The sequence below is a fragment of the Nerophis lumbriciformis genome, linkage group LG30 (assembly GCF_033978685.3).
Source record: "Nerophis lumbriciformis linkage group LG30, RoL_Nlum_v2.1, whole genome shotgun sequence".
NCBI lineage: Eukaryota > Metazoa > Chordata > Actinopteri > Syngnathiformes > Syngnathidae > Nerophis > Nerophis lumbriciformis.
Window position 1 is genome coordinate 6,042,587 of NC_084577.2, and position 13,779 is coordinate 6,056,365.

The 13,779-nt window shown below is 40.5% G+C and overlaps 1 protein-coding gene across 3 annotated transcripts in view; it reads right to left on the reverse strand.

Moving 5' to 3' along the window:
- Positions 1-13,779, reverse strand: part of clcn2c (chloride channel 2c) — a 456,474-nt gene that overhangs the window by 272,593 nt on the left and 170,102 nt on the right. For all 3 annotated transcript variants that reach the window (XM_072911968.1, XM_061925436.2, XM_061925435.2), the window contains exons 4-5: positions 7,028-7,156; positions 3,467-3,600 (exon numbers count right to left, since the gene is read on the reverse strand). In XM_072911968.1, the coding sequence (XP_072768069.1) occupies positions 3,467-3,600; positions 7,028-7,156 (263 nt within the window). The remainder of the gene's footprint in view (positions 1-3,466; positions 3,601-7,027; positions 7,157-13,779) is intronic.

Below are 13,779 nucleotides of genomic sequence, written 5' to 3' on the forward strand. Positions count from 1 at the left end.
TGAATTTACGTGTCTCTGTGGTCCGCTGTATTAACAAAATCCGGTTGGTATCGAAAAAAGAACTGGTTTCGGAACCTATCTCTAGGTGTCATGGTTGGTTCTCTTACATTGCAGTTACCCCATTTTCCAGACTATAAGGTGATAAGTGTTTCCCAAGTTTGAATCCTGCGGCTTATAGGTGTGGCTACTATGGATTTTTTTATTTTTTTTGCTAACGGCTAAATTATGGATTGGATTAAGCAAAGAAATCAAACAATGTACTAAATAATACAATGTACCACTGCTTAATTCCTCTTCGGGGTTATGGACGGCTAGTAGTGCTTTATAGCAGCAGGCCGGCCTCCAGAGCCCCAACCCCCCTCCTCTGTTGTGAGTTGTTGTGATTATATGTAACATGTTTATGTGTACTATGCTAAATGAGTTTTTTTCCCTTGGACTCAGTCTGGACCCCCTCCCGAGGGTCCAGCCTTAGACTGATATTTTTTTACTCTTCCCCCCTTTCCCAATATCACCTTTTTCCCACCTTTTTTAAGGAGCGCCGTAAATGGCTGATCCGTTGGCGGTCCCGTCTTGTCTCCCTGTATCATATGTCTGCTCTCAGTGGGACTGTGCCGAAAATGACATTTCAGTTCTTATGTGTCTTGTACATGTTACAGAATGGACAATAATAAAGCATCTTGAATCTTGAATCTTGAAAATGATCCTATTCAAGAAACGGTTTAAACTCAAAATGTTTACGAGGAAAAATCCTGACATGCATCCCGAACCTTATTAAAAAAGGAGAAAATCTTATTTACCGTAATCTCATAAAGGATGAACTAAGACATTAATGACTTTCTTGTTTTGTTTGATCAGTCGTTATACTGCCATGTTACAGGTTCCGTTTGGAAACAATTATGGTATGTAAATAAACATTAACATTTGTCTTTGTAAATAACTAAATTCACAACGTATCGGTATATATCTGCGGCTTATAGTACTGTGCATTTAATATATGGGAAAAAAATTAAATAGTCGGGTAAATACAGTAATTATTATTACTTATTGCAATGGCAATCAACATGGAAACGACTACTTAAGTGAGTCAGGTCTGTATTGAATATTAACAAAAAATGCTGCAGTGTAAAAAAGACAAAGGCAGCTTTCCTGTGCTCTGATATCATGTCTTAAGGCTAGACAGTCTTTTGTGCAGCATATACAGTAAGTGCCAGAAGTCACAAACACAACTAGTTCATAAACAACATCTGCATAACCAGGTTGAGTACAGTACCAAGACAGCCTGTTTGCCTCCCACTAGGTTTGAAAAGTGTCTGTTGTTAGCAGCATTTTTCTTTCTCCATCTGTCTTCACCTTATTCGGTACCTGCACCTACTTATGTGCCTGCGGTGTGCCATGGGAATCATTTGTAATTCATGCTGCGGGGATAATGGAAAGTAGGGTACAAATGTGCTGGAATGCATCGAGGCATGTTATTTACTTCGACCAAGAGCATCTCACCTAAGGCAAAAGGATGTCTCTTTGTAGCTTTGCATGGAATGAATCAAATAATTTGGTTGAAAAGGTGCAAAGACAAGAATTGACTTTCACTTTTCCGCTCTTATAGTCCACTTGCAATAGGACAAAGTCAGTCTTAATAGTTTTTCACAGAAAGGGTCCGACCGTTTTGCTTGGTGTTGGCAGAGGCCTGATTATGTGCCTGTGAAGAAAAGACCTTGCATGACCTTTTATGATGTAAGGATGATTCAAAGAAAGGCGAGGGATCAACCCATAATGACATGAAAAATATTGTCCATGAACAAAGGGCGCTAGGACCATTATCACCCAGAAATGTAATGGACTGGGATCGTGCAGTACCGTCAAAGCCCCTAAGGAGGGAAAGAGGTACATGCTAGAGATGCGCGGTTTGCGGACACAACCGCGGAGTCCGCGGATTATCCGCGGATCGGGCGGATGAAATTTAAAAAAATAAGATTTTATCCGCTCGCGGGTCGGGTCGGGCGGATTAATTAGATATTTTTTTTTTTTTTTTTTTTTTTGCGGGTGGCAGTTAAACCAATTGGGAAATATATATACATAGTTAAATGTTGTTACCCACATACGAAAAACAAGCAGGCACCTGCAGCATATGCCACAACAGAAGAAAAAAAAAGAAAAGAGATGGACACTTTTACGGAGCGGAGAAGGGACGCCTCGCCGGGGTCCGGGACCGAGGCCCCTTCCCCCGAGAGGGCCCCACCGGGAGCCGTAGCTGAGGCGATCCGCGAGAAGGGTCCGACGCACGTCCAGGCTCACTACCGCGCCCACCGCACCGACACCCCGCCTCGTCCGCTTTCGCCGCGGCCGGCGTCACGCGCAGCAGGTAAGCAGCTTACCTGCCCGCCACCCCCGTGGCCGGGGGCTCGTAACAGGGGTCCAAGGGCCGCAGGCCCCGGTAGGTCCAGGACAAAGTCCTGGTGGGGGGTTCCTTCGCCCCCCGACGCAAAATGATTATTAGCATTCAGACAGGTTAAAATGTTGCTAAAACCATCACTTTTCTATCAGTCACAGTGACTTTTCAAAACAAAAATATTACAGCAAAAATCATATGGGTTGATTGACATGTTTATTCTGTAAGCTAACTTCAATAGTTTGAAATTATTTTGACAGTTAATGCCAGTTATCCTGTCAACCTTTCACAAGACTTCAATTTGTTAATTGAAAGTATAAATAGTATAAACACTTTTAACAGTATGTCGTGCTGTGAAATACAGCCGACAGGATTGCGCATGCATGGTGCAGGAGAACAAAGGACTTCTTTAATTTAAGGTTTGTGATAAACCATCAAACTCATTCGTTAAAAGGACTCTATAGTAATATAAAGCGAATTTTTCTTGACATTATCATGCAAGAAAAGTTTATTTTTGGGACCGCGATCACCGCGTAATGATTTTTAAAGGTTGCATTACATTATTAACTGTCCCATGTGATCAGCCAGTGCGATTGGAAGTCCATGCTCAATTATTGCCTCCGTAAATAAAACTTCAGCACTTATCACATCCAAAGAATCTGTTTGGGCGACGAAAAACGTTGAAAGTTTTCCACTTGTATCGCTAGCAACGGCATTAGACTTGTGTTTTTTTGTCCCAACGTGGTCTTTTACATCGCTAATTCCTCCGTGTCCGATCGAAAAATCTTGTCTGCACAAGGTGCAATTCGCGTAGTTTTCACCCTTTTTTTTTTTTTTAATTAATATTAGATATATAACAACGGGCGGATTGCGGGCGGGTGCAGTCCTGATCAAACGTTACATCGGGTGGATGGCGGATGGTTGACGACTTTCTGACGCGGTTGCGGATGAAATAATTGCCTATCCGCGCATCTCTAGTACATGCACTGTAGTAGTTGATCAGATGTGACCAAAATTGAGCTCTTTGGCATCAACTTAACTTGGTTGAATTACAATGCAGCCTTAACGTGTATCCGTTACCTCCTTGCCCAGCGGCATTCCACTGCCCAGGGCGCAGGTCAGGCCGATGACTTTGGCCACAAACGTTTTGAAGGTGAGGTATTCCTTCAGCACTACTCCTCGCAAGATCGTTTTCATCTCTGGAATGCCCGAACCTGAAGCGACAAGAGCCGGTAAAAAACAAATTGTATTAGAGATGGGCGATAAGGCCTATAATCTTTATTGTGATATATATTGCAGCCTCCTGAGATAACGATGTACAAACCCCGTTTCCATATGAGTTGGGAAATTGTGTTAGATGTAAATATAAACGGAATACAATGATTTGCAAATCATTTTCAACCCATATTCAGTTGAATATGCTACATTTACATTACATATATTTGATGTTCAAACTGATAAACATTTTTTTTTTGTAAATAATCATTAACTTTAGAATTTGATGCCAGCAACACGTGACAAAGAAGTTGGGAAAGGTGGCAATAAATACTGATAAGGTTGAGGAATGCTCATCAAACACTTATTTGGAACATCCCACAGGTGAACAGGCAAATTGGGAACAGGTGGGTGCCATGATTGGGTATAAAAGTAGATTCCATGAAATGCTCAGTCATTCACAAACAAGGATGGGGCGAGGGTCACCACTTTGTCAACAAATGCGTGAGCAAATTGTTGAACAGTTTAAGAAAAAACATTTCTCAACCAGCTATTGCAAGGAATTTAGGGATTTCACCATCTACGGTCCGTAATATCATCAAAGGGTTCAGAGAATCTGGAGAAATCACTGCACGTAAGCAGCTAAGCCCGTGACCTTCAATCCCTCAGGCTGTACTGCATCAACAAGCGACATTAGTGTGTAAAGGATATGCCCTTTCCCAACTACTTTGGCACGTGTTGCAGCCATGAAATTCTAAGTTAATTATTGTTTGCAAAAAAAAAAAAAAGTTCATGAGTTTGAACATCAAATATCTTGTCTTTGTAGTGCATTCAACTGAATATGGGTTGAAAAGGATTTGCAAATCATTGTATTCCGTTTATATTTACATCTAACACAATTTCCCAACTCATATGGAAACGGGGTTTGTAAAAAATTTGGCCGACGGCAGAGATTTTAATGTTATCTTATGATAATGTATGTTGATGAAACATTTTAAGCTGTGTCACGCAAATTTGACGACAACTCATGAAGAAATATGTCCTCAATGCATTGTAGTATTCTTGCGAGCAAGATGTGTGGCGCCGTATGTAATGTTCTATATTTTCAATGCAACATTTCAAATGTCAACATTGTTTACTTGAGACATATTGCAATCATAGTGTTGTCTACAGTTGACAATTTTGACTGCCATCTACTGGTCACACTTATCATTACACCATGTACCAAATAAAATTGCTTCGAGGTGAGTAAGCTCAACCAAACTTATTTCTTACATTAGGCGCACCGGGTTATAAGGCGCACTGTTGAGTTTTGAGAAAAGAAAAGGATTTTAAGTGCGCCTTATAGTCCGGAAAGTATGGTACCGTATTTTCCGCACTATAAGGCGCACCTAAAAACCCCAAATTTTCTCAAAAGCTGACAGTGCGCCTTATAACCCGGTGCGCTTTATATATGGATAAATATTAAGATTAATTTTCATAAAGTTTAGGTCGCGCAACTACGGTAAACAGCCGCCATCTTTTTTCCCCGTAGAAGAAGCGCGCGGTGCATGCTGGGATATGTGACGTTTCATTTCCATTTGTGTGTTTATGTAAAGACCCCAAAATGGCTCCTATTAAGTGTGTTGTCTGTCTAATTATAAATAATGCAGACGAGGCGTGTTAACTGAGTTCTCAACGTTTACTCACAGCGTGCTAACTGCCAGCATACAACGCTTCTCAGGGCTACCGCGCATGCTCGTAACTATCGTTGCATGCTGGGTAGTGTAGTTGTTATATTTGCTAGCTCATAACAGCACATTGAGAGACACGCTTACGCGCTTAATTCAATACTCGCCGTCATTCCGGGTGGATTGACAAAAGACCTCCAGCCGCTAGATATTGGTGTCAACAGGGCATTCGAAGCTAGACTGCTAACTGCGTGGGAACAGTGGATGACGAAGAAGCGCGCGGTGCATGCTGGGATATGTGACGTTTCATTTCCATTTGTGTGTTTATGTAAAGACCCCAAAATGGCTCCTATTAAGTGTGTTGTCTGTCTAATTATAAATAATGCAGACGAGGCGTGTTAACTGAGTTCTCAACGTTTACTCACAGCGTGCTCATAACCACATTCTAACTGCCAGCATACAACGCTTCTCAGGGCTACCGCGCATGCTCGTAACTATCGTTGCATGCTGGGTAGTGTAGTTGTTATATTTGCTAGCTCATAACAGCACATTGAGAGACACGCTTACGCGCTTAATTCAATACTCGCCGTCATTCCGGGTGGATTGACAAAAGACCTCCAGCCGCTAGATATTGGTGTCAACAGGGCATTCGAAGCTAGACTGCTAACTGCGTGGGAACAATGGATGACAGAAGGCGAACACACCTTCACTAAGACGAGGAGGCAGCGCCAGACGACGCCAACATCTGCCAGTGGATCGTAAATTTGCCCAACTTTTCACTTCGGACACCGAAGACGAAGGATTTACGAATGAAGAATAACTTCAGAAAGTGAGCGCTATGTTTATTTTGTGTGTTGTGACATTAACGTTCGAGCAACATTATGTTGCTATTGCTCTGCACTATTTTGAATTTTACTATGTTTGTGATTGCACATTTGCGTACATTTTGGGAGTGAACAGAGTTGTTAGAACGCTGGTTTTTAATATATTATTAAAGTTTGACTGACCTATCTGACTGTTTTTTTGACATTCCCTTTAGCGCAGCGTAGGCGCGGCTTATAGTCCGGGGCGGCTTATTGGTGGACAAAGTTATGAAATATGCCATTCATTGAAGGTGCGGCTAATAATCCGGTGCGCCTTATAGTGCGGAAAATACGGTACTTGAGTGCCCGAACAAAGGTCCAGGGAATTGCTCCCTGAGTTTGTAAACATTAATAAAAAAAGGAAAACATTTTTTTTTGAGGAAATAAAAGATAATGACATACTCACTCTTACCAATACTGCCAATAGTGTCGACACCACCAATTTTTAAATCTCTTCTTACATGCTGTGCACTGGCTGCGACAATGCTTCTCTCTCGACCACAGTATTATTAATCTACTTGTTAATTTCTTGTTAACAACTGCTTACTTACTGTGTAACATGGTTCCATCAACAATTCTTAAAGCTTACCAAGCACTGTTTCTTGGTATTGTTTATTGGCTAGCTCAGCTGTTAGCATGCCTGCTCCTGCCTTGCTCTCGGTGTGTAACATGTTGACTTGAGAATGATACTAAGAAATGCAGTTTATTTGCCATAATGAAGACGATTATTATTACCTTAGGGGAGTAGCTCCACACTGTGTTTGGAGACACATAATTAGCTGCTCGCTGTGTTTCAGCCGTGGGACTTAAAACAAATACAGTGTGAGCCAGAGGGGATGACAGTTCGTGATGGGCAATAGGGATGTGTACATTGACTGTTGTGTTTATCGTACCAACAGCTTGTGGAGCAAGAATCTGAGTGAAGCCAGCAGAAAAGGTGATGAGGACCACAGGGTATGTGACCCAGGCCAGATACTGCAGGAAAACGTTACTGTCCAGGCCACCATACATCCATTTCTGTGCTGTGAAAACAAAAACAATCAAATGTAAAGGTGACCATCAAACATAAAACTGTGTGTGTGTGTGTTCTTGTATTTCTACCCTTCTTGAGACATCAACAAGGAAAAGTACCTTCCATGAGGACCGGTGAACAAGTTAGGACATAAATCATGGTCCCAATATGGAAAACCATTGCATCTAATAGAGAATGTTTCATTTGCACCCCTGGTGGTGAAATCTATCAAAATTAGGGTGGTCCCAAAAAGGAGGGATTTTTCAAATGGACTGTGTGTCGCTTTTAAAAGTGCTTCCCCTATGGTCAACATATGAAATAACAAGTGTGCGTGAAAATTTGAAGTGCTCCCCCTCTGGCCAACATATGTAATAACAAGTGTGTGTAAGAATTGGAAATGCGCCCCCTTTGGCCAAAATTAATGAAAAAAAATAAAATATATAAAAAAATATATAGAGACATACTGTAATAACTTGAAGTAAATAATGAAGATTAAAAAACAATTACAAACAAAAAATTCACATAAAAAAAATTACTAAAAGCAGTCTTTTTCTCAATGTGTCAACTTTTTTCTTAAAAAATTGGGAACAATTTCTCATATTCTTTCTGTTTCTGTGACATTGCAATATTTCCTCATAACATTATTACTTCTTTATGTAAAATGACTACTTTGTATTGCAAAATGGTGACATGTGTTGTATAAAATTCAGACTTGTATCACAATATTGCCATTTTTATTTTTGTTCTTGTAAAATTATGACTTTTGTCATAATTTTGCAAAGCAAAATTAAGATTATTATTATAATATTGCCAACATTTTAAAGTTTTCTTATAACATTGTGACTTTTGTCGACACTTTTCATAAAATTGCCAAAATGTGAAGCTTTTCTTGTAAAATTGTGACTATTATTGAATACAATTCCAACTTTTATCGTAATATTTCACAAATGTTTAGTTTTTCTTGTAAAATTTTGACTTGCGTTGAGTAAAATTCCGACTTTTATTATAATACTGCGAAAATGTTTTGCTTTTTCTTGTGAAATTGTGACCTTTTTCTCGTGAAATTCAAACTCATTTTTCACAACAAGCTTTTTTGTATTTGCATAGTATAGATATATTATTAATGTTGTAAATACACATCTTTATACATCTAGAAAGGGTGGTCGCAAAGGGGTAGGCATGTGTGTGTGTGTGTGTGTGTGTGTGTGTGTGTGTGTGTGTGTGTGTGTGTGTGTGTGTGTGTGAGTGAACAGGAGGTCCTCTGTCAATGAATGAGTCAAGTTCTCACGCCGGCGTTGCAAGTTGAATTTTAGTGTATGTAAGTCGAAACTTATACTTAAACGAAAAAAGCACTCAGAGAGCGCAGACCTGGGCCGGTGTGGCTCGGTTGGTAGAGCGGCCATGGCAGCAACTTGAGGGTTCCAGGTTCGATCCTCGCTTCCGCCATTTTAGTCACCGCGGTTGTGTCCTTGGGCAAGACACTTTACCCACCTGCTCGCAGTGCAACCCACACTAGTTTAAATGTAACGATGTAGATAAAGGGTTTTACTCTGTTAAGTACTTTGAGTCTCTAGAGAAAAAAAGCGATATATAAATATTATTCAATTCACTTCACCTCTACCAGTCACTATAGTAAAGAATCCTGAAAAAAAGGAAACAGCGGTAGATTTTGGCATGCTTGTGCATGTACGAGCCAGTCTTCCCCACAACAAGTGAATAGAGAAAAATAAGTACCGTATTTTTCAGACTATAAGTCGCAGTTTTTTTCATAGTTTGGCCGGGGGTGCGACTTATACTCAGGAGCAACTTATGTGTGAAATTATTAACACATTACCGTAAAATATCAAATAATATTATTTAGCTCACTCACGTGAAAGACTAGAGGTATAAGATTTCATGGGATTTAGCGATTAGGAGTGACAGATTGTTTGGTAAACGTATAGCATGTTCTATATGTTATAGTTATTTGAATGACTCTTACCATAATATTTTACGTTAACATACCAGGCACGTTCTCAGTTGGTTATTTATGCCTCATATAACATACACTTATTCAGCCTGTTGTTCACTATTCTTTATTTATTTTAAATTGCCTTTCAAATGTCTATTCTTGGTGTTGGATTTTATCAAATAAATTTCCCTAAAAAATGCGACTTATACTCCAGTGCGACTTATATATGTTTTTTCCCTTCTTTATTATGCATTTTCTGCAGGCGCGAAAAATACGGTAACATAATGACTCCAACTTTGGACTACAACTGAATAAAAATGGTGGACTCGCGTAAAGCTCTTTGGGTAAACCTCTACTCCACTAAAAAAAAGAAAAAGGGTGTCTTTAATTTTACAAAAAGGAATTGTGTAAAAGCAACACAACTCATTTATATCTTGGTTGTGAGCATGTTTTAAACAAGCGGACTTAACATATTTATAATGAATGTTGAATGTACTAGATCCTTTCATGTTGAGTGAAGTTCATTAAAAAGAAAAAAAAAAAACTCAATGTAATCGTGTTTCGGTGTCGCCGGAAGTTCTGTCCCCTGGAAACTAGGAAGAAGAAGAGTTTGAAAAATATTGCGTGATGCACCATTACGCTCAAAGACGAACATCAGAAACAACGTGAAATTGTCTGTGTGTTTTTCAGCGTGGAGCCACTTGACACCTATCTTTGGAAAAGTAAGTCGTCCAATACTGTGTGTGTATATGTTCAAATGACTTTGGCGAATACATTTGTCTGTGAAATGTATCTAACTCGTGTAAGTGTATTTGCATTTTTTGATTCGGAGATTTTAGCTAACAACCGGTATTTAATCAATCAATCAATCAATCAATCAGTTTATTTATATAGCCCTAAATCACAAGTGTCTCAAAGGGCTGCACAAGCCACAACGACATCCTCGGTACAAAGCCCACATACGGGCAAGGAAAAACTCACCCCAGTGGGACGTCGATGTGAATGACTATGAGAAACCTTGGAGAAGACCGCATATGTGGGTAACCCCCCCCCTCTAGGGGAGACCGAATGCAATGGATGTCGAGTGGGTCTGACATAATATTGTGAGAGTCCAGTCCATAGTGGATCCAACATAATAGTAAGAGTCCAGTCCATAGTAGGGCCAGCAGGACACCATCCCGAGCGGAGACGGGTCAGCAGCGTAGAGATGTTCCCAGCCGATGCACAGGCGAGCGGTCCACCCCGGGTCCCGACTCTGGACAGCCAGCACTTCATCCATGGCCACCGGACCTGTGCCCCCCCCCCCCCCTCAAGGAAAAGGGGAGCAGAGGAGAAAAGAAAAGAAACGGCAGATCAACTGGTCTAACAGGGGGGCTATTTAAAGGCTAGAGTATACAAATGAGTTTTAAGATGGGACTTAAATGCTTCTACTGAGGTAGCATCTCTAATTGTTACCGGGAGGGCATTCCATAGTACTGGAGCCCGAATAGAAAACGCTCTATAGCCCGCAGACTTTTTTTGGGCTCTGGGAATCACTAATAAGCCGGAGTTCTTTGAACGCAGATTTCTTGCCGGGACATATGGTACAATGCAATCGACAAGATAGGACGGAGCTAGACCGTGTAGTATTTTATACGTAAGTAGTAAAACCTTAAAGTCACTTCTTAAGTGCACAGGAAGCCAGTGCAGGTGAGCCAGTATAGGCGTAATATGATCAAACTTTCTTGTTCCTGTCAAAAGTCTAGCAGCCGCATTTTGTACCAACTGTAATTTTTTAATGCTAGACATAGGGAGACCCGAAAATAATACGTTACAGTAGTCGAGACGAGACGTAACGAACGCATGAATAATGATCTCAGCGTCGCTAGTGGATAAAATAGAACGAATTTTAGCGATATTACGGAGATGAAAGAAGGCCGTTTTAGTAACACTCTTAATGTGTGATTCAAACGAGAGAGTTGGGTCGAAGATAATACCCAGATTCTTTACTGATTCGCCTTGTGTAATTGTTTGGTTGTCAAATGTTAAGGTGGTATTATTAAATAAATGTCGGTGTTTAGCAGGACCGATAATCAGCATTTCCGTTTTCTTGGCGTTGAGTTGCAAGAAGTTAGCGGACATCCATTGTTGTAATTGAATGTCTATAGTTGAAAATAAGCCGTATTGTAGTAATTGTCCGTGACTCCTAGGCCGCGACAACCACCGTGATAGGGAAACATTGGTAACAGAAGCCAGTGTGTGGCTGGCTTTCATACAATTCAGACTGCGGACTATCACGGGTGGCAGAGAAGAAAGGAAATAACATTTAATGTCTGCAAATATAGTGTGTTTGTGTGCGTGTGTTTGTGTATATGTCTGTAACAATAGCTTACACTGTTTTTCAACTGATGGTACTGCTATTTATTGTTTGTCTTGTATTTTAACTGCACCCAACAGAGTAGCCACCTGTAATGTTTTCATGCTCTCATGTTTGAAGACAATAAAGTGCATATAGTACCGGTAAATATACTGTGTGTGTGTGTGTGTGTGTGTGTGTGTGTGTGTGTGTGTGTAAATACCCGTATATATATATACAGTACAGGCCAAGAGTTTGGACACACCTTCTCCTCATTCAATGTCTTTTCTTTATTTTCATGACTATTTACATTGTAGATTGTCACTGAAGGCATCAAAACTATGAATGAACACATGTGGAGTTATGTACTTAACAAAAAAAGGTGAATAACTGAAAACATGTTACAAGCGGTAGAATTGTAGTTTCTTCAAAGTAGCCACCTTTTGCTCTGATTACTGCTTTGCACACTCTTGGCATTCTCTCGATGAGCTTCAAACACACCGGTGAGGTAAAAACCATTTCAGGTGACTTGAAGCTCATCAAGAGAATGCCAAGAGTGTGCAAAGCAGTAATAAGAGCAAAGGGTGGCTATTTTGAATAAACTAGAATATAAAACACGTTTTAAGTTATTTCACCTTTTTTTGTAAAGTACATAACTCTGCATGTGTACATTCATAGTTTTGATGCCTTCAGTGACAATCTACAATGTAAATAGTCATAAAAATAAAGAAAACGCATTGAATGAGAAGGTGTGTTCAAACTTTTGGCCTGTACTGTCATATATATTATTTATGCTGTAGTACAATAAGTACATTTTTGCCTGACATCCCATCAGCTGGAAATGAGAAGAGTGTGAAATCCATGCAAAACCGCTTTACTCTTGGATGTAAAAAAAAGAGAAATAACCGAGAGGCTGTGAAGTTCATGATGGAAAAGACTTTTACATATCGAAGACACGAGGTTGTCCAAGCTTCCCAGATGGTGGAGGATTTTATGACAAGAAGGCCTGCTTTGTTTGAAGTCAAGGAGGTAAGCCTGTTGGTAAGCACTTTTTTAATCTTGGATTTGCTGTTGAAAAAAGGAATGTTTTATGCAAATAGCTCCTATCCCTAAAAGCACATCATTTGTCTGAGCTTCATCGCCCTCTGGGACTGTCCTGCTCTGCTTTGTGTGACGAACGGTAATATATTCCCCGACTTCGCTGTTTCAGACCAATTCTGAATTCAATAGGATCATCACTTCAGTCCAAGTTCCTGTCTCAGGTGGATCTCCACTCAAATGCCAAGACAAAGCGCTTCCAGAGGAGAGGACAGCAAGGGGGAAAGCTGAAACAAATCACTCCAGAATTAACTAATGTAAGCGATACAGGGATCTTTCAGTATTACATAGAAAAAACCCAGCTGTTTTAAAAAAATAATTTAAATTGTTGTGATATTACCTTGTTTTTAAATCAACCAGTCCTATATTTACTATTTATCTCATCTTTTGTTTTTTTCCCCCCACCAAATAATTTTTATTGTCAGTTTTCTTAATAGTTGAAACAACAGACAAACCTATACACATATAATAAAATACATGAATAAATAAATAAAATATAAAAAATAATGAATAAAGAGGTTTTTTTCACAGACTATAACGTGAAAAAACCAAAATACATACAAAGAGGTTTAACATATCTATTGAATGTCCACTTTCATCAATTATGCCAAGACATATACTTTTTGGGGGGTTGACTACAGTTTCAGGTATTCCCAGGTAGGTCTCCACACATCACAACATTTCTGTAAGTTACCAGATATCTCAGTTTTTCTATGTGGAGTAGAGATGCGCGGTTTGCGGACACAACCGCGGAGTCCGCGGATTATCCGCGGATCGGGCGGATGAAATTTAAAAAAATAAGATTTTATCCGCTCGCGGGTCGGGTCGGGCGGATTAATTAGATATTTTTTTTTTTTTTTTTTTTTTTTTTTTTTGCGGGTGGCAGTTAAACCAATTGGGAAATATATATACATAGTTAAATGTTGTTACCCACATACGAAAAACGAGCAGGCACCTGCAGCATATGCCACAACAGAAGAAAAAAAAAGAAAAGAGATGGACACTTTTACGGAGCGGAGAAGGGACGCCTCGCCGGGGTCCGGGACCGAGGCCCCTTCCCCCGAGAGGGCCCCACCGGGAGCCGTAGCTGAGGCGATCCGCGAGAAGGGTCCGACGCACGTCCAGGCTCACTACCGCGCCCACCGCACCGACACCCCGCCTCGTCCGCTTTCGCCGCGGCCGGCGTCACGTGCAGCAGGTAAGCAGCTTACCTGCCCGCCACCCCCGTGGCCGGGGGCTCGTAACAGGG